Source organism: Brassica rapa, chromosome A03, assembly GCF_000309985.2.
Source record: "Brassica rapa cultivar Chiifu-401-42 chromosome A03, CAAS_Brap_v3.01, whole genome shotgun sequence".
NCBI classification, from domain to species: Eukaryota; Viridiplantae; Streptophyta; class Magnoliopsida; order Brassicales; family Brassicaceae; genus Brassica; species Brassica rapa.
Genome location: NC_024797.2, coordinates 3,943,107 through 3,962,509, shown reverse-complemented (window position 1 = coordinate 3,962,509; position 19,403 = coordinate 3,943,107). Strand labels below are relative to the sequence as shown.

Below are 19,403 nucleotides of genomic sequence, written 5' to 3'. Positions count from 1 at the left end.
CACACAACAGAAAACTCATGAGTCATTCTCCTATCATTATAAAATTGTATTCGTAGCATCATTAAAATAACAGAACTAGTAGTCTTCGGGAACATACGAGGCACCCACTAACACTTACCTCGAAACATACGAGCACATATAAACCTATTAATACTTATGTATCTCCGTCTATGTACAGCAACCATACCGAAAAAATGGAGCATCATCAAACAACTCAAAAGCAGAAAATAAAGAAGAAGAGCAAAGGCACCAATAAGACCAAGTTCGTTGGTGTAAGACAAAGGCCTTCAGGAAAATGGGTGGCAGAGATCAAAGACACCACTCAAAAGATACGTATGTGGCTCGGAACCTTTGAGACCGCAGAAGAAGCTGCTCGAGCCTACGACGAAGCTGCATGTCTCCTACGTGGCTCCAACACTCGCACCAATTTCGCAAACCATTTCCCAAACAACTCACAACTGTCTTTGAAGATTAGAAACCTCCTTCACCAGAAGCAGAGCCTGAAACATCAACAACAAAACAAACCAGCCTCTTCTTTTTTAGAACACAACATCAATTACACTTCGCCTGCTACTTGTCCCACCGCCAACCCCACGACCACACTGATGCCATTCAGTAACGTGTACCACCCTGATTTACCAGCCATATTACAACCAGAAGCCGACAGTATCCAGCTTCCTTACTCTTGGCCACTTGTCTCTGAACTCAACCATCAGGTTCCTTTGGCTAAATACAGAGTGGAAGAAGCACATGGACATCTCAACGATCATAACTCAACCGATCAACATTCTGGTCTAGCTGACATCGAAAGACAGATATCTGCATCTCTATATGCAATGAATGGAGCTACCACTCACTACGACAACATGCATTCAGAATATCCAATATTCGATCCGACCGATCCCATTTGGGATCTCCCTTCACTCTCTCAGCTCTTCTGCCCTACATGATCACATCTAACATTCCCTTTTCAATTCATGCAAGTGTGGATCCATGAATGTAAAAGTAGAACACATCTCTCTACATAGTCCTATTGTAACTAAAGATAAAAAATGGACAATTAAGAAGATGATAAAGATTGATAATGAACTCTGGAACACTCAATGGTCACTTTACCAATGAATTGAACCAAAATGAAAACAAGACGGTGGAGAATGTGCAACGTAAATTGTACATGATTAAAAGTAATCAACAAGAATCACAAGTAGAAACATAAATTTTGAAAAAAAAAACTTTTTGGTTGCACATGATTCAGAGGAGAAGGTGTCAGTAGTCTTCACCTTCATCTTCTTCATCGTCTCCACCTTCAGCACCCACTTCCTCATAATCTTTCTCCAGTGCGGCCAAGTCCTCACGTGCCTCAGAGAACTCACCTTCCTCCATTCCTTCACCGACGTACCAGTGCACAAACGCCCTCTTCGCGTACATCAGATCAAACTTGTGGTCGATTCTTGAGAACACCTCTGCAACTGCTGTGTTGTTGCTGATCATGCACACTGCTCTCTGGACCTTAGCGAGATCACCTCCAGGAACAACTGTCGGAGGCTGGTAGTTGATTCCACACTTGAACCCTGTTGGGCACCTTCAAAACAAAACCAAAGCAATTGTGTTTACATGAAGCTAAAGAAAACAATAGCAACTAGTTCCAGTCTGTAGATCATACCAGTCAACAAACTGAACAGTCCTCTTTGTCTTGATAGTACCAACAGCAGCATTAACATCTTTAGGAACAACATCACCACGGTACATCAAACAACACGCCATGTACTTCCCATGCCTCGGGTCACACTTAGCCATCATGCTAGCTGGCTCAAACACGGCGTTAGTGATCTCAGGGACTGATAGCTGTTCATGGTAAGCCTTTGCAGCTGAGATGACCGGAGCATAAGACGAGAGCATGAAATGGATACGTGGATAGGGAACAAGGTTGGTCTGGAACTCAGTGATATCCACATTGATAGCTCCATCAAACCTCAACGATGTTGTCAAGGACGATATGATCTGAGATATCAACCTGTTCAGGTTAGTGTAGGTTGGCCTCTCGATATCTAGTGATCTGCGGCAAATATCATAGATGGCTTCGTTATCCAAGAGGACAGCTACATCGGTGTGTTCAAGTAGGGAATGAGTTGAGAGAACACTGTTGTAAGGCTCTACAACAGCAGTAGAGACCTGAAGATCAAAAAGGCAATGCATCAAAACCAAATTAAAGTAATAACTAATGAGTTTCTTTGTACCTGAGGAGAAGGGTAAATGGTGAATCCGAGTTTAGACTTTTTCCCATAATCAACAGACAAACGTTCAAGCAACAGAGACCCCAAGCCTGAACCAGTTCCACCACCAACAGCATTAAACACCAAGAACCCTTGCAAGCCAGTACAGTTGTCCGCAAGCTTCCTCACACGGTCAAGACACAAGTCCACAATCTCCTTCCCAACTGCAATTACACAAAAAATTAAAGGACCATTTTGCAAAATTCCAAGAAAATAGAACAACACAGAAAATGTTTTTTTTTTCTCTCTTCTCACCAGTGTAATGGCCTCTGGCGAAGTTGTTAGCAGCATCTTCTTTACCAGAGATAAGCTGCTCTGGATGGAAAAGCTGCCTGTACGTTCCGGTACGTACCTCGTCGATAACGGTAGGCTCGAGATCAACGAAGATAGCTCTAGGGACATGCTTTCCAGCTCCAGTCTCGCTGAAGAAGGTGTTGAACGCATCGTGCGCAACACCAACCGTAGTATCACTGCAAAGGAAAATGCTATTAGATTCATCTCTCAAACGGTCGACTATAAAAATGTTCTTAAAATCGGTTTAGGCTGTGCTCAAACGCCAATATAAGTTATAAACGAAATGATTTTCTAGATTTTTCTAAAAAAAGTAGTGTAAGCAGTAACTAATGCTTGCTTAGGCGCTAATTAAATCGCGCAATACTCTTAAAAATACGAAATTTAGTATTTTTATGTTTTTTAAGGAAAGATTTCTCGAAAACTTTCTGACATTGATTTTGTACTTACCGATTACAGTTTCTAGTATAATTAACAAAACAATTGTTCTCAAAATCGTGTAGACAGCGACTAGTTTGGCGATTAAGCCGGATTCTTAATTTGAGATTTTAACTCATGATTTGACACAATTTTTTTTTTTTACAATTTTCGGCTGCTTTTATATCTCTTAAGAAAAGCTAAGAAACTCTTCTTATCCGAAGCTAAAAACCCCACCCTAAGAACCTGGTTAATCATGGTTTTAGGCGCTAATCCTCTATGTAAAGTTCAATTATTATATAAAAAAAGGTTCAATTATAATTTTTTTGGTAAAATGTAAAGTTTAATTACTAAAACAATTGTTCTAAAAGTAGGTTTAGAAAGCGCCTAGCTCTCTCTATCCCTTAAGAGTTAATCTTCTTCATAACGTATCTAATAACGGCATAGCGATTATATTGAGGATTAGGTTATATAATACCTGGGCATCATGCCATCAGGCTGGATGCCATGTTCGAGGCAGTAAAGCTCCCAGCAGGAGTTTCCGACTTGGATCCCAGCTTGACCGATATGAATACTAATGATCTCCCTCATCTTCACTTCGCAGAAGAAACCTTAATCCTTACGATCGTCTTCTTCTTCTTCTTCGGCGGAGGAAGGGAAGATGGAGGGAGAAATGAGATCTTCTTTTTCTTTTCTTTTCTTTTTTTCTTTCATTATTATTATTGGGTGGAGACTATTTATGATAATTGGTTGGGGTCCGCCAAAATTTGTGACAGCCTGAGATTAGACAAAATACATGAGATTCGATCTGGATCTTTAGATCTGGCCCGGTTTGTTATTTTTATCCCCCCGGTTCTTTTTATTTACCGGATTTAGGACTTCTGATCAGTGTGGAAAAATAGTTTTAACCGAACCAAATTGATGTTTTCGGTTTAGAAATTTAAATATGGCTTTCTGGTTTAACTCTTGGAGTATATATTATTTAGGATATTTGTGCAAGTGTCAAACCGGAAATTACGATCCTGTAAGATTGTGATTGTCTTTAATGTTTTTTTTTTCTATATTAAGTAACTTGAATATCGTGAGCTGAAAAAAGTAACTTGAATATATTCATTCATAACGTGTCTTTCAAAAATTGAAATAAATGTTTTCATGTTTTTATTTGGGTCGAGTGGGGCGGCTAAGATACGGTTGATTTGCTGACTTGATCGTTTGGGTGAAGGACATTAATGACTCCTAAATTAGGAAATATATGAATTGATCAGATTATAGTAAGTACGAGTAATTATCTAGTTTCTCAGCAAAATTGGAAAATTGATAGTTAACCGGTTTGGTTCAGTGGACTGATTTAATAGTTCAGTGGCTGTTTCGGGTTCAAGGTATCAAGTAGATTCAATTATTGTTTGGACAGTTGTTTGGATATAGAGGATCGTAACAAACGATTACAACTTACAAGATCCATTGAATCCGCATAAACAAATTTTCACCAACTTCCGAACAATTCATCAGTGATAAGAAAAGTGACTGTAATAAACCTAAGTTCCATCATTGGCATAAAAGCATAAATAGAACATAGATGTAAAATAGAACATAGATGTATAAATATAAAAAGTGACTGTAATAAACCTAAGTTCCATTATTGGCATAAAAGCATAAATATAAAATAGAACATAGATGTTATCGTTCAAAAAAAAAAAGCCATAGATGTATATTAAGTTATTATATTCTAATATGAACCTAATATTCTTATGGGTTTGAGGATCTGATTGCTAGCGATGTTTGTTCTTGTGCTGGCTAGCATGTGTCCTAGTGTCCATGTGCTTGTTGAGCTAGCTATTTGTTATTCTCTTTTACTTCTTAGTCATGTGGGCGTTGAATGTATATATGTAAATTGTTAAATGTTGAACATAATCTAAAACTCAAGATATATAACTAAGACAATGTCCAAATGCATAGCCAAGTAATAACCAATATTATGTGCTCCTACCTTCTTTTTTATGTGCTCCTACCTAATGTTATGTACGCCCCTAATCAGGACCATATTTCATATTTAAGAAAGAGTTATTACTGGTTATCTCCCATGTGCAAACAAGATGAAGAAAACACTAGGACCATGACTCCATACATGAATTGCATGTAAACTAAAATATTGGGTTCCTGATGTAAGCAAATCTAGAACAATCTTATTCTAATAAAAGCAAATCTTAAACAAGCTTATTCTAAGTTTCTAACTATATAATGACCTAATATAAGGAAAAAGAGAGAGATAAATTGGAATAGCTCTATTTTGCATAGAAGGTGAAAGAGAAAAACTAAACGATGACCACCAAGATCAAATGTTTTCTTAGCTTGAACAAATATCAAAAAAAGGAAAGAGGATAGTTGCACAACTCTGTTATCTTACATTGATGGTGTAACACATAAATGAATATTTGCTAAATGAATCAATTACATGCTCTAATATCCCACAATTGCATTGTTTCATTCTGTTGGTTTAGGCAGACTCTACCCCATATCATTGGATGCCTAGCTAAAGCATGCAATTTTTAAAAACATATAAAACCTGACTATATTATAAAATTTGGATGCCTTTAATTAAAATTTGGTGCTTAAAGCAGATGTTTCGTGAGCTTTAGTCCAAGATCAATCCTGGGTTTAGAGCACTTGTGTCAAGTTCCGTAATAGTTGATCTCAGACTCTCGGTGTCCGTAGTATACCAATCCGACTAAGAGGTGAAGTGATTTTAGTAGATATATATAGCTCGTAATTGTGGGCTACCTTTAGTTATTTTATGCTTGGACAGCTCCTGGTTGTAAATATCTCTTTCATTTGAAAAATTATCAACATTTCAATCATACTTAATCATGTACATATGAATCACTGTTCTACAATCCAGTCACACATCAAATGGAGCCCAAAGGTTTGCTCAAGGTAATCCAAGTCCTCTATGGCAATAAATATTACTAATCTGACATTCTCACACAACGCATCAATACAAAACTTCACTATCCAAAGAATACTTCACTTTATGAAGTTGTCTCCATTGAGGTTCAAATGCGCCCCCAAAATAAACAAATCCAGTATCAAATTCAGTATTCATTTCATAATACTTGATGTTTTGTATGCACAAACATTAAAAAAATATATTTTAAAAAAATTAAAGATATAATTTTAAAATCAGTTAACCAATTATAAAAAAAACTGTAAAATCTAATTGGTTGAACAATTTTCAATAAAGTTAGTAAACTTTAAAATCTCAAAATTTCATATAAACTGAAACAAAATAATCCTTCTAAAACATCATCTATATTGAAACGGAGAAAATATTACTTATCTAATGCTACTTTTCCTTGGTTGAAAATTTCTCAAAACAACAACGACAAACCTATTAACTTTCTAGAGTGATTTGCAAGTTGCTAATTTTTAATTTCATTATTAAAATGTAATTAGATTTGTGTTACTTAGTACAAAGAATATTTCATTTCATTTAGTTTATAAATAAATCCCTTGCAGGCTTTCAAAAACATAAGATCCGTTTTGCAAATTGGGGTTCCACCATGCCAGCCCAGCCACAGTAAAAATACTATTCCATGAACTGTATCGTGGGGGCAAAAATTGTGGCCTACCTACACGAACCTAAACAGGTTGATATCTCAGATCATATGATCCCTGACAACGTCGTTGAGGTTTGATGGAGCCATCAATCGTCTTACGCAGCTACGCTACAGTCATCTCAGCTGCAAAGGCTTACCATGCATGAGCAGCTATGGGCCGATACAGAAACATATTTAATAGGGGTACAAAAAAATTTCATTGTATTTTATTTTTGAGTTGGGGTCACTAATATACATTTTATAGTATTTGTTAAAGAAAATTAAAAAGTTAGTTGGGGGCATGGGCCCCCTCTCCGTCCGCCGCTGGCTATCAGTCCCTGAGATCACTAATGATGTGTTTGAGCCAGCTAGTATGATGGCTAAGTGTGACCCAAGGCACGGGAATACATGGCGTGTTGTTTGATGTACCGTGGAGATGTTGTTCCTAAAGATGTTAATGCTGCTGTTGGTACTATCAAGACTAAAAGAACTGTTCAGTTTGTTGACTGGTATGATCTACAAACTGGAACTAGTTGCTACTGTTTTCTTTACCTACATGTTGGTTTTGTAAACACATTGGTTTTGTTCTGCCCTAGTGCCAGAGGTGGATGTCAGAGGAATTATAGATTTAGAATCGAGTTGGACCATGCTTTGTTCTGCACAGTGCCTCCCACCGACTGGAATCGTGTCGGGATCTCTTGTTCCCTGGGTCCTCTGGTCTATATGGAAAGCCCGCAACAAGTTTGTGTTCGAAGGACACTCTGCTTCCCCTGAACATACTCTGTCTTCAGCTATCGGGTTGGCTCGGGAGTGGAGTAACAACCAAGACAAACCTGCGTCGACTGCTGATCGCCTCAGACTAATCCATAACCCCCCGTCCGACGCACCTAACTCCGTAGTGGTCAGAACAGATGCAGCGTGGGATATACAAACGGAAAAGGCGGGACTGGGATGGGCTATATTCACTGCAGAGGGAATTCAACAATACCGGGAGGTTTCTTCTTTTGTTCATTCTCCCCTCCTGGCGGAAGGAATGGCGATGCGGAAAGCGGTTAGTAGCTGCTCAGCACTGGAAATTAGAACAGTCAGATTTGAATCTGATTCTGTACAACTAATCAAAGCTCTCAACTCTGGGAAAGCTGTCTTGGAGCTATATGGAGTCATCTCTGACATTTTATCTTTGTTAGCTAACTTTGAAAATGTAAGCTTTGCTTGGATTCCTCGTGAGAGGAACTCCCTTGCAGACAACTTAGCCAAAATGGCATTGAGTGTAACAAACACGATGGTAGTTGGGGAGTTTAATGATCCCATCTAACCGCTTTCAATGAATTTAAGTATGTTCAAAAAAGGTTCCCAACAGGGTTCAAATGTGGAATCAACTACCAACCTCCAACGGTTGTTCCTGGAGGTGACCTCGCTAAGGTTTTCTTAAGATTCTTGTTGACTAAATTAATGTTTGTCTCGATCCTGTACAACCTTCGTTGAACTTCATCCGCCTTGCTGTTTTTCTTGGTTCAATTCGTTGGTAGAGTGACCATTGTGAGTTCCAGAGTTGATTATCATGATGCTTTTGTTGTACCAAACCTTCTTTATCATCTACTTGCAGTTTTCATATGTCAACCGGCCATGTAGTAGTTCGTTCACCTATCTATTTCTCTTTGTTTATAAAATTTGTTATACCAAAATCAAGAGGAATGAAGTAGAGAAAAATCTCCTAGAAAAAGCCAAATTAAGAAAAATATTTTCATGTGTGCTTATATATATGGGAACATATACCAATTTCCAGTGGTCTTACTATTTTATTTAATCTTATTTTTCTCTAGTTGCAGCAACACCCAGCCACAAAGCGTCAAGTGCTTTTTCATTCATTGGGCCTCGATATTGTCAATCTGCAACAGAATCTTCAACTCCACTGGTCCACTAGCTACTACAGCATGCAAGAAATGCCAAAATAATAAATAAATCGAATTTAACAAAATGCTAGATTCAGATCTCAAACGATAACATCCGCACAAAATACTTCGAATTGTGACTTTCGTCTCGTCCCGTCCCACAATTAACAATAACAAAAATCTCTACATATATTATATATTTATACATTTTTATAACTGTTAAAACCGCACCGCAGTTGAACTGCTTGTTTCGTACCGCTCAAACCGCAGTCACTATTCGGAGGCAAAATTCCAAAATGGTTTGGTGCGGTTTAGTTCAGTTAAGACACTGTTTAATATATAAAACGAATTTAAGCTTTCGCTTCACTTCTTCGTTTCCTTCTCCACCACCAAGTGAATCTCTCCGCCTCTCTCTCTCTTTCTCTGCGGAATCTCTTCGTCTCGTTGCGTTCGAGAGTTCCGTACGATCCCAGCAAGAAAGGGAAGAGATGGCGGAGGAGAAGAAAGTTGCACCGATTGGTATCTGGACTGCCGTGAAGCCTTTCGTCAATGGCGGTGCCTCTGGTATGCTCGCCACTTGCGTTATCCAGCCGATTGACATGATCAAGGTACTGTACGTCAAATGTCTTCATCGATCAAGCGCATTCATGTAGAATCTCGTCGTTATAAGTTGGAGTTATTGCTTGTGGTTTACTGATACGCTATTAGGTGCATCACAATGTGCAATCGTTGGATGATGTGAATCTAATGAAGTGATACATTTATTTTTGGTGGTGATCGGTGAAGGTGAGGATTCAACTAGGTCAGGGATCTGCAGCTAGTGTGACCACCACCATGTTGAAGAATGAAGGTATCGGTGCCTTCTACAAGGTGAATATATTACTTTTTGTGTGTGTTTTAATTAGATCTATCTTGAAGATGTATGTTTCTATCTAGGAACGTTATCTATTAGTATTCTGATGTTGATGCTCATGATCATGTGGTTGATTGTATGTGATGATCTGCTACTCCGTTGATTTCACACTGAACAGTCTTTTCTCTCTTGCCAACTGCAACATTAGTTTTGAGCTTATTTGATTTAATTTTTTTTCTTCCAATAGGGATTATCAGCTGGTTTGCTGAGGCAAGCAACTTACACCACAGCTCGTCTTGGATCATTCAAGTAAGTTAAAAAATCATTTGTGGGTTTCTATAACTAGATGAATACTTTACCTTTGCTGTACTAATCAAGGAGTGTTATTATGAATTATCAGGATGCTGACTGCGAAAGCAAGTGAGGCTAACGATGGGAAGCCACTACCGCTTTATCAGAAGGCTCTATGTGGTCTGACAGCTGGTGCTATTGGTGCCTGCGTTGGTAGTCCAGCCGATTTAGCGCTTATCAGAATGCAAGCTGATAATACTTTGCCGTTAGCTCAGCGCAGGAACTATACCAATGCCTTCCACGCGCTTTACCGTATTAGCGCTGATGAAGGAGTTTTGGCGCTCTGGAAAGGTTGTGGGCCAACTGTGGTCAGAGCAATGGCTTTGAACATGGGGATGCTTGCGTCTTATGATCAAAGTGCTGAATACATGAGAGATAATCTTGGTCTTGGGGAGACATCCACAGTCGTAGGTAAGCTTCTATTCCCACAGAATCTTCTTGTAAACTGACACTTACAACAGCTACTGATTACAGGAGTGTTGTCATGCATAACACAGTTGTGTGTTTAACTTCATCAAATCTGTTAAAGAAGTAGACTAGAGAAAATACTTAGTGAGATGAGTTTCTAAATATCTCGATCATGCTCAAATTGATCTGAATGCATACTCTCTGCTCTCTTTTGATCCCTTAGCTCTCAAACTATACCGAGCTGGAAAAACATCTCTGAACTAGTTGCAATAGTTCTGCACTAAACTTAAACAAGGTCTTATCAGTTTTGTCTTGTGGTCATGTATTCCCCACGTAAACAGGTCTCTGAATTTGATGGTTGTGTCCCTTTGGCAGGAGCAAGTGCTGTTTCTGGATTCTGCGCTGCGGCTTGCAGTCTTCCATTTGACTTTGTCAAAACACAGATCCAAAAAATGCAACCCGACGCTCAGGGTAAATATCCATACACTGGTTCGCTGGACTGTGCGATGCAAACCTTGAAATCAGGAGGACCTTTGAAATTCTACACAGGCTTTCCGGTTTACTGCGTCAGGATCGCCCCTCATGTCATGGTATATAATAGTAGCTGTCATCTTTACCCTTTTTTTTGGCTTGTCTGAGATGGTTGATGATCGTGTTTTCTTTTTGGCAGATGACTTGGATCTTTTTGAACCAGATTACAAAGTTCCAAAAGAACATTGGGATGTGATCTCCAAGCAAATCTTATGAAGTGGGCGGTGAAAATAAAAATGAGAAGAATTCATTTACTTTTTAATCATATTCATGCTTAGATGCTTTAAAGCATTATTGTAGCTGTTTGAGACTTTACTATCTTTCTTTTGCCAAGGGTCGTTGTTTGGTTCGGTAAACTTATAAATTATCAGAGATTTTTTAAAGGTTTATAACTACAAATTTATTAATGCATTAAAGGAATTTTTGATATGTTTTGAAACTGCCAATCAGCTCGATTGATAAAAATATGAAAGGTTAAGATAGTGTGGGAAAGGAAAGCCAAAACGTTGAAAGACGAGCTTGTTTCTACATTCATAAAATGTCAAGAGAAGAGTCCAACACATTTGTTCTGGAGCACCAAACCATTTGCATCAGCAGAAAAGCACTCTCTGCCCCCAAAACTCTGCCGATTACAACACATGTAGCTTGTAGGGAACGAAACATTGCCTATTTTGCAACAACTTCTCTGTGAGCTTTGAATGATAAAATCACATTCCAAGCCAATGCCACTACGTTTGAAGCGAGCACCTGCAGTTCAGAGACATTCAGACAGTGAGTGAATGGCTAATCCTAAAAATGATATGATGTAGAGAGCTAATAGTTTCATTCCATTGTAATTCGTATCAAGCTCATTATGCGAAAAGTGCTTTGCATTATAAGACATTAATGCATTATAAGACATTAATGAGAGAACCAGAGTATGGCCGTTATGCTTGAAGCATATCTCTATCTTTCATCAAATTTTATTTTCTTCCCCCCTACCATTTCATGTTGTAACAGAGTTTAGTAAAATCAAACCTGAAAGTTTTGTGGAACAAATCTGAAGTTAAGAAACTGAAATGGTATCCATAGCTGCCAATTTGCTACCACTGCACCAGTCCACTCCTACACAGCCACAAATTAGTGGACTCAATTAGAATACCAATAAAAAGATAACATGCAATAAACATTCTCGTGGAAGATTAATTAAGATTGATTAGCTGTAATCCAACCTGCTTCAGCTTCGGTATGACATGTGATGGTTTTCCTTCAAGTGCCACAACAGCTGATAAGAAAACTCCAACAAAAACAGGAGCAAAAACAAACTGCCAAAATTAAAAGATTGGTGTTAACACAAAGCAAGCAAATGAGCAAATTAAATGTTAGTCGCAAAACAGGAAACTTTGCTATACCTGGTCCAGTAAAAGCCTCAGAACTGCGCCTGATAATCCGGAAGCTGTCACCACTTTGCTCAAATACAAATACCTAATGAAGTTGCAAATGTCAGAGAGCAAGTAGAAAATAGGCACAAGTAATAATATATCAACGGATGCATGAGTCTCTTCAAATGAACAAACTACTTAGCAGAAAAGTAATATAGCTTTGACGGTTAAGGAAAACAATAGAACACACAGAAAGGTAACATCTATATGCAATAAACTATCAGATAACTAGATTGTAAAAAATGTTTTGCATCAAAACTCTCTGAGGATGTACTAAGGGTAAGAGGTCCACGGAAAAAATACCAGAAATGCAATGCTGGACCGACTAGTCCTAATCCCAATATGGTAAACGTAAGTGTCCTCTTTTTGTCCAGAGATGAGGTTCTATTGATTGTAAGCTGAAACCCAAGTGGAACAAGAATAAGCAGTCTTTCCTTTTACAACAAGAGGTTACATATGATTAACTACTGAGAGACCAATAAGAGAGTTACCTGACAGATCAAATCACCAATGAGTGTCAAAATTGCTGATGTCACAGCTTTGGTCAAAACAGGATAGTTTGATAGAAGAGCCAAGTACCTGAAGCACCACAGAAAAAAAAATCAAAAGCCAAAACATAATACAAAGTGAATTCATGTGGTTAATTCAAAAGCAAGGAAACATAATAAGATAGAGCTCAATGAATATAATCCAACGTCTGTGAATCGAATTTGCGTTTGAAAGAAACAATCTTTACACAAAGAAGTATATAATATAAGAGGAGATAAAAAATATTTACCATGACAGAAATGACCACTTGTTTCCGTTTCCGCCACTGCCTTCACCTCCACCACCACCACCACAACCTCCACCTGAACCACCAATTCCGCCGGAGTCACCTGAACTTCCACCTGAGACCGAATAGACTCGACCCAGATGTCCAAACACGGTACCGGAACGCCCAGACCAATTGACACGACCACCACAATTCAGTTTGTGCCCAAACGAAAGAGCCCTGCTTGAACCAGCTTCAGTAAGAGTCCTCCTTCGGTTGAAGTACGATGTGTTATTACCGGAAAACCCGAGAGAGTTGAACGGGAGTGGTGTTTTCCGGGTGAGAGTGGCGGGGCTAAGCATCGTGGTTGCTTCTTGTCTGATTCGTCTTGGCAAAACATGAAAAAACGAGCTTCTGCTGATGTTTTGGGCTTTATTAATGGGCTTTTATAATGCTTTGGGCTTCTTTAGGAGGAAATGGCCGGAACAGTTAAACACCAAAATATTAAATTTGGGTCAAAAGTTTAATAACTTTGGTATATTTGCAACACCCTACTGCCTTGAACAAGATCATGCCATTACGTTCAATGATCCTGCAGAGCTTCAGGTGAAAGTTGAGCGGTGTTTGGGTGTAAATAGATGTTTATTTGATAAATTTAAACTTCTTCATAGATATCTAGTGTAATTCTCCACAATAAACATGAAAATTCATCTTAACAAGTCCACATAAAAGTCTACAAAACTTTTACCAATCCTACACCAGAAACTTTGACTGCGTCCGCAACAACTTCCTCGAGGGTAAAGAGAGACCTAAGAGTTAACATAGAACTCACCATCCAACAGTGAAAGTTATAGGATTTCTACATCCACGGATTCTTCTTCACTGATTTTGAGCTCACTCCAGAGCTTGTTTTCTGGAAACAAAAACAATAACAAAAGCCAAGATTAACACATTTCGTATAAAACGAGTATCTTTAGTCGTGACAGATCTATCTTAGCTTCCAAACTCATCATCTCACACTCGTGTACCAATTGATGATACCTATTAAAGGCGAAATTCAACTAATACGGATTTACTAACTAAATGATTCATTAATGAGTACGTGAAAGGATTTTAGACTAATTTCACAAATTCTTTTCAGGTGCTTTTTACCTGTTTAAGCTTCTTTACTCTACCACGAATCCTGTTCTTTTGAGGTTTCAGCTTGTATATCCGAACCATCCAATGGTGACTCGTGAAAACCTGATGACAAAACCAATTCCATTTACCATAATCTAAGTTTGAACCAATGCGCCACTGGTTGGTGGTAAGAGATTTAAAATCTTACCTCTTCGAAATGTGTGAGCTTGAAATGTTTCTTCCCAATCTCTGTCCGCCTGACTCGATCATAGCCTTTACCATCTGTCTCTACAAACCTGAAACGAAAAAACATAAAAACTGAGCTTGCAAACAGAGTTCAAAGTTTACACTTACAGGAAAGCTTCGTACCTGTAGTAGCAGAGCTTGTACATAAGACAGTTCAACATTGTTGGCGTGGCCTCTGAATCAATCCGGTATTGACCATCTCTCTATGCAAAGAAATTATTAGGTAACCAGGTTCAGATTCAAACGCCTTGAAACTATTGCGCCATCACAGCATGTAGCTAAAACCGAATGGAAAAATAAAAAACATAAAAGTACCAGATAATCAGCTTCCTTTATATGAGGAAACTCGCCGCCTCCAATACGCACCATCCACAGAAACTTATTAATATCATCACTTGGGTAACCAATCACACCTGATAAAATCATTGTCTCATCAGAGAATATACAAGATGACAATGTCATATGACTTTGAGCCAAAAAAAAACATACCACCAAAGACGACAAGAACGTATTTCACATCCAAGGAATTGAAAATTTCCCACGCCGCCTTTTCTGGAGATGACATGGCAGTGCCAACAGTTGCAATGTGAGTATTATTCCAGGTGTTGTTGTCAACAATAACAGTTCTATTAGCCATAGCTGTCGTCTGATAACCATAGTCCCACCATGATGCCACCTACATGATTTTTTTTCGCAAAACAAACTCAGGTTCATATATCAAATACACCTTAACACATCAGGCTTAATAGGATCTAAAAACTTACTTTGTCATCCACGTCAGTATTATGGCTTAACCATGCATAAGACTCTCTAAAATCATCAAAGACGTGAAGGCCATCGTGCGATTGAGATGTCAAAACTATTGACGGAGCTGAGTATGCTTCTGCAGCTGCCCAAACACAATGAATCTACAAAAAAGAAAGGTATGCATTAGAAGTCGAATCATTTTTGTCGTCTCAACTAATTATAAAAGATGGGATCAAAACAAACAACTCCAAGAAAGACTGCATACCACATAGAAAGCACCCAACATTATAAGGAGAAGAAGCGCAACTATAGAGGCTTCAAGAGGCAAAACAAGAGCCTTTTTCTTCACAATCTTAGACTTAACAGAAGGTTTCTCAGCAGGTTCTCTCTCTTTCTTCTTGCCCTTTTTTGACAACCGTTCTTTTGCAACTTCTTCACCCTTGTCAGCCTTACCAGAAGAAGCATCATCTTTTGGGGCATTTTTTGTAGAAGTGTTGTCCTCTGCCTAACAGTCGAAACACAAACAATGTTTTGTCGATAACTTGGGTAGCAAAGATGATTCATCAGAGCGAATAAAGTAGAGAGAGAAGCATACTAACATCATCTTTGGATTTAGACGATAACTGGTATTTGATGGAACCCGTGAAAACATCAAAAGCTTGAGAGAGCGCAATTCCAGACATGATGCATGCTGCTGGAGCAAGCACGAGCATAAGACGAACCTAGAAATCAGGAGGACAGGTGATTCAGGGTGGAAGAAAAGAAGTAGGCAAGGGAAAGATGAATCTGTAATTCGTAGGCATGCAACTCACCATAACTCCGGAGAAGTATACAGACATTACAATATAGAGGACCACGAAAGAGCTCGCATCAGACAGAGGCGAAAAGCACGCCTACCAACAGAAGAATAAGAAAATGGAAAAGAATCAACCCTAACTCTATGGAAAAATGTAATGTTGTTCCGTATAAAATCTACCTATAATAAACGTTGAACTCACAATGATGCCAGCAGGGACCAAGAAAGCCAAAACATTGATATCCATGAAATAGGACGGCCAAGTTGGAGGTTGATGCTCACTGACACTTGCGATAATTGGAATATACTTGCTTGCATAAGTTCTGTTATATGATAGATAAGAAACCAAGAAATGGGGAGTGTCAGATATGCTTCAATTACCAGATGATAAAGCAGAATTTCTGAAATGCGGAGAAGGGCATAATCTAAATTTGCAATGTAAATTAATCAGTAGGAGAAATAAAGATTGAATAACTAGAACAACTCACGGATCAAGTAGACTCAAACTCCTACCACTCCATCCTCCTGTTGGACTTGAAGCCACCAGTGCCACAAGAACTGCCACAACTATGAGACACACAACCCTGTAAAAATAATGGAGCATAGAAGCTTACAGGCCCTGATATATAATCCATCTGTACTAGATATGTATAGCTGAATCAGATGCAGATAGACTCCTCTTATCAAGGTATAGAAATCGCAGACATGTCAGAGAAAAAACAGTATAAGAAAGCTTACAGGCCGATAGATACAACAAGTGTCACAGCAACTTTGAACATTTTAGGAGTAAGAATGCCTTTGATATAGTATACGAGTGCTACTACATGGATGATAATGAAAACCTGCATAATTCAACGATAAAGTAAGTAAACTCGCATCCAGAATATTAAGCACGGAGAGGACTGATCCATGGTAAACTCGCATCCAGAAAATTAAGCACCGAGAGGACTGATCCATGGTCGTTGTTAGACTCAAATTCAAAATGAATAAACTAAGCATTAAAATAAGAGGCATGCTTTAAAAATAAGGGCATAAAGAAAGAACTCACCAAGAACGAGGCAAAATGTTCAGACGTCAAAACCGCATTGAAGCCAACAACAGGTACCAACGCAGCTAACAGCGTGCCTAACACAACCTGCATATGCATGCACACTAAATTTCAGAATAGTCTCATTTCAGCTATTATTCAGTATCTTACGTGATACGTACAAGCACTTAACTCCAACAGAGACAATATATTTTTTATCTATTACCAGAAGGAAGAAGATTCATACCAAAGGAGCATAGGCAATGTATAGTCGTGGAGAGTATCGGCCAGTTACAATGCACAGAAGCACGTGCATTGGTATCAGATTGATAATGAAGGTGTAACCTCCCCACGAACATACCTATGTGATGAAGAAAAAAAGAAAAAATGATAACTGAGGGAGAATGGTAAAAAGGAAAGGAGAAAAAAATGAGGAATGATCCCAAGTCGTACCATGTAAAAGTATGCAATGGCATTCAGGGTGGCATAAAACAAGGAACCTGTATTTAGTGTCTGCATTGACAAGAGAAAGGTTAGTGTTGGTTTGAAGGCATTTTATTATTCACATGCTCCATATAATAAAAATTAAAAAAAAACTTTACCTTTATGTAAAGATAAAAAGTGAAGATCAAAGCAAAAATGGCAACAGCTTCGTTGTCGTAGCTCCCAGCTACAGACCGGGATATATAAGAGGGAACCTGCAAAGATAAACATTTAGTAGGAAAAAACAGAAAAACAAAACAGTTAAATAGTTATATGAGGGAAGCGCATCAATGGACTTTTCTAGCAATTTCCACTAAACGATTTACCAATGCTAAATAGTTACATGGAATTAACTAACTAAGCAAAAACATATTAAAGGTCGCAACCATGATGTTCTAGGAACTTAAGGTTTGCTGTTGATAGCTTTTTTCGAAACATCACTTGAAGAAAAATGCCACGTATATCAACTGAATAACATACCATGGCCAAAAGAGCAGCGGCTGCTAATCCTGCACCGGAACCCTTAACTTCCTGTTACAACACAAAAAGATACTGTTTGATCAACTGGTTCAGGAATTTACTAAAGAGATCACGTTCGACAAGGGATAAACCTTGGTCAAAAGGTAAGTCGCCCATGATGCAAAAGCAGAAAACACAGGTGCAGTGAAGACACAAACAGTCTCTACTGACAGAGGAATGTTTATTGCATTCAAGACCCTGTGGCAGATAGATGTAGTTATTAAATTTTTAAACTGACCCCATACGTTTTATCAAATAATTGAAACTACACTCACCACCAGATAGTTCCAGCAGTCAATGTTAAGCCAGGGTAAACAGTTCCTCCAATCACACGGCCAAGAGGATACCTAAAATCAAACCAAATTAGTAAAAACACTATTGAAGATATCAAAGAAAATAGACCAAATTTCTGATTCTAAAATTACCAGGTCCGATCATCAAACCAATTCCAGAATTCGTATATTCCATTCTTCGATAAGAACTGAAATAAACAAAAAACATGATAAATTAAACTCGCCCACACAGCAAAAACTAATTATAACCTGGATATAAAGAAAAGAGAGGGAACCTGAGTGACTCTATAATTGAAGTAAGGATCAAACTCATGAATCACACTTTCATACTTTATCACCTGAAAAGAAAAATCAGTGAACGTTACCAAACAGAATAATTAAACACCGATACGTATAACATATATAAATTCAAATCACAATTAGCCTCATCCCAAGCATTCTCTTAATTCAAAGTAGAGATAAGACGCAGATGCAAGCTTTGGATGAACACCGATAAAACAGCAGATGATGAGATCGGATCCAGAATAATCGGATCTAAACTAGTGTAACCCGATCTAGAGCCTAGCGGATTGTAAAGCACTGGGAATGAATCAAACGAGCAGAGAGGTGAGTGGAACTCACGGAGAAGAGTCGGATCGAGAAAGCGAGGACACCAATGAGGACGAGGATCAGAGCTGACAGAACGGTCCCGAAAGCGTTCCTCATCGCAGACGGCGTTCCGGGAGGTAGGCTCTCTACAGCCGCCATTCTTACGCGGCGAAGGTGAAGTGATAAAGGAGAGTCTCAAGGTGGGAAGAAGAGTGGGAAGGGCTTACCGAAGCAAAAAAATATCTTCGGAGAAACAAACAACCTCTCACACTCACGGGAACTACAATGTTCAACGACTGGCCTAAGAATAGCGCCTTCGTGGATTTAACACGTGGCAACTGCTGATTCGCTTAGTTTATCTAAACCGGAGTTGACTTTGTAAAACCGTAAAATCACGTCAACTTTGTAAATTTGGTTGCTTTCGTGGGCCAGAAGCCCATAGATAGGCGCTGGATGAGTGGGCCCACAAGCTGACTCTTCCTTTCCAAGCAAAATCAAAATCCGGTTAAACCAAATCAACATTTAGATGTTAATCTACATATTGAGTTCAAACCAATCATACATTTTATAACCATTTTGGACCATATTGGTTGGTGCTGTAACTTTACATTTTTCACTTTATAAATTAGGTTGTGAATTTCTTAGTTGTAGATTTATTTTTTTTTTCTATAGATTTATTTCCAAAGACATCCAAAGCACTAAATAAATAGGGTAGAAAACTTGATTTCCAGAAATAATATATTTTTTTTCTAATTTTTTGGCTGTAAGTTCAGTTTTTTTTAAATAAAGCATGATTGCTAC

The 19,403-nt window shown here is 38.5% G+C and overlaps 5 protein-coding genes and 1 long non-coding RNA gene across 8 annotated transcripts; 3 read left to right on the top strand and 3 right to left on the bottom strand.

Moving 5' to 3' along the window:
- The first annotated feature begins 6 nt into the window (after positions 1–6).
- Positions 7–1,232, top strand: LOC103856394 (ethylene-responsive transcription factor RAP2-11). Its single transcript, XM_009133503.2, has one exon. It carries the CDS (start codon positions 171–173, stop codon positions 948–950), a length of 780 nt encoding a protein of 259 aa, XP_009131751.1. The 5' UTR covers positions 7–170; the 3' UTR covers positions 951–1,232.
- On the bottom strand, positions 1,061–3,720 carry LOC103856395 (tubulin alpha-5 chain). 2 transcript variants are annotated; one of them, XM_033287145.1, is made up of 6 exons: positions 3,460–3,720; positions 2,529–2,743; positions 2,238–2,437; positions 1,664–2,172; positions 1,460–1,582; positions 1,061–1,377 (listed from the first exon to the last, which is right to left on the bottom strand). In XM_033287145.1, exons 1-6 carry the CDS (start codon positions 3,570–3,572, stop codon positions 1,179–1,181), a joined length of 1,359 nt encoding a protein of 452 aa, XP_033143036.1. In that variant the 5' UTR covers positions 3,573–3,720; the 3' UTR covers positions 1,061–1,178. The 2 variants fall into 2 exon arrangements, with proteins under 2 accessions (XP_033143036.1, XP_009131752.2); XM_009133504.3 differs by having other exon boundaries at positions 1,061–1,582.
- Positions 3,721–8,757: 5,037 nt separating this feature from the next.
- On the top strand, positions 8,758–11,025 carry LOC103856392 (mitochondrial dicarboxylate/tricarboxylate transporter DTC). The gene is made up of 7 exons (XM_009133502.3): positions 8,758–8,808; positions 8,851–9,074; positions 9,253–9,336; positions 9,567–9,628; positions 9,720–10,081; positions 10,454–10,668; positions 10,749–11,025. Exons 1-7 carry the CDS (start codon positions 8,763–8,765, stop codon positions 10,803–10,805), a joined length of 1,050 nt encoding a protein of 349 aa, XP_009131750.2. The 5' UTR covers positions 8,758–8,762; the 3' UTR covers positions 10,806–11,025.
- On the bottom strand, positions 10,934–13,190 carry LOC103856391 (protein sym-1). Of its 2 annotated transcripts, XR_004456170.1 has the most exons (8): positions 12,809–13,190; positions 12,522–12,609; positions 12,334–12,428; positions 12,001–12,073; positions 11,821–11,913; positions 11,627–11,713; positions 11,140–11,356; positions 10,934–11,091 (listed from the first exon to the last, which is right to left on the bottom strand). XR_004456170.1 is itself a non-coding variant. In XM_009133501.3 (7 exons), exons 1-7 carry the CDS (start codon positions 13,144–13,146, stop codon positions 11,276–11,278), a joined length of 855 nt encoding a protein of 284 aa, XP_009131749.1. In that variant the 5' UTR covers positions 13,147–13,190; the 3' UTR covers positions 11,019–11,275. The 2 variants fall into 2 exon arrangements, 1 of the variants encoding a protein (XP_009131749.1); XM_009133501.3 differs by having other exon boundaries at positions 11,019–11,356.
- Positions 13,162–13,574, top strand: LOC117132545. Its single transcript, XR_004456172.1, has 2 exons — positions 13,162–13,305; positions 13,383–13,574. It is a non-coding gene; the product is annotated as an uncharacterized LOC117132545 (long non-coding RNA).
- On the bottom strand, positions 13,412–18,905 carry LOC103856390 (dolichyl-diphosphooligosaccharide--protein glycosyltransferase subunit STT3A). The gene is made up of 23 exons (XM_009133500.2): positions 18,636–18,905; positions 18,290–18,352; positions 18,147–18,202; positions 17,997–18,068; positions 17,814–17,919; positions 17,683–17,733; positions 17,322–17,417; positions 17,173–17,232; positions 16,967–17,080; positions 16,741–16,827; positions 16,431–16,534; positions 16,181–16,276; positions 15,895–16,015; positions 15,709–15,789; positions 15,496–15,618; positions 15,162–15,401; positions 14,914–15,057; positions 14,639–14,825; positions 14,465–14,562; positions 14,273–14,352; positions 14,112–14,199; positions 13,937–14,026; positions 13,412–13,697 (listed from the first exon to the last, which is right to left on the bottom strand). The coding sequence occupies exons 1-23, from the start codon at positions 18,759–18,761 to the stop codon at positions 13,644–13,646; spliced, it is 2,337 nt and encodes a 778-aa protein (XP_009131748.1). The 5' UTR covers positions 18,762–18,905; the 3' UTR covers positions 13,412–13,643.
- Positions 18,906–19,403: the final 498 nt, after the last annotated feature.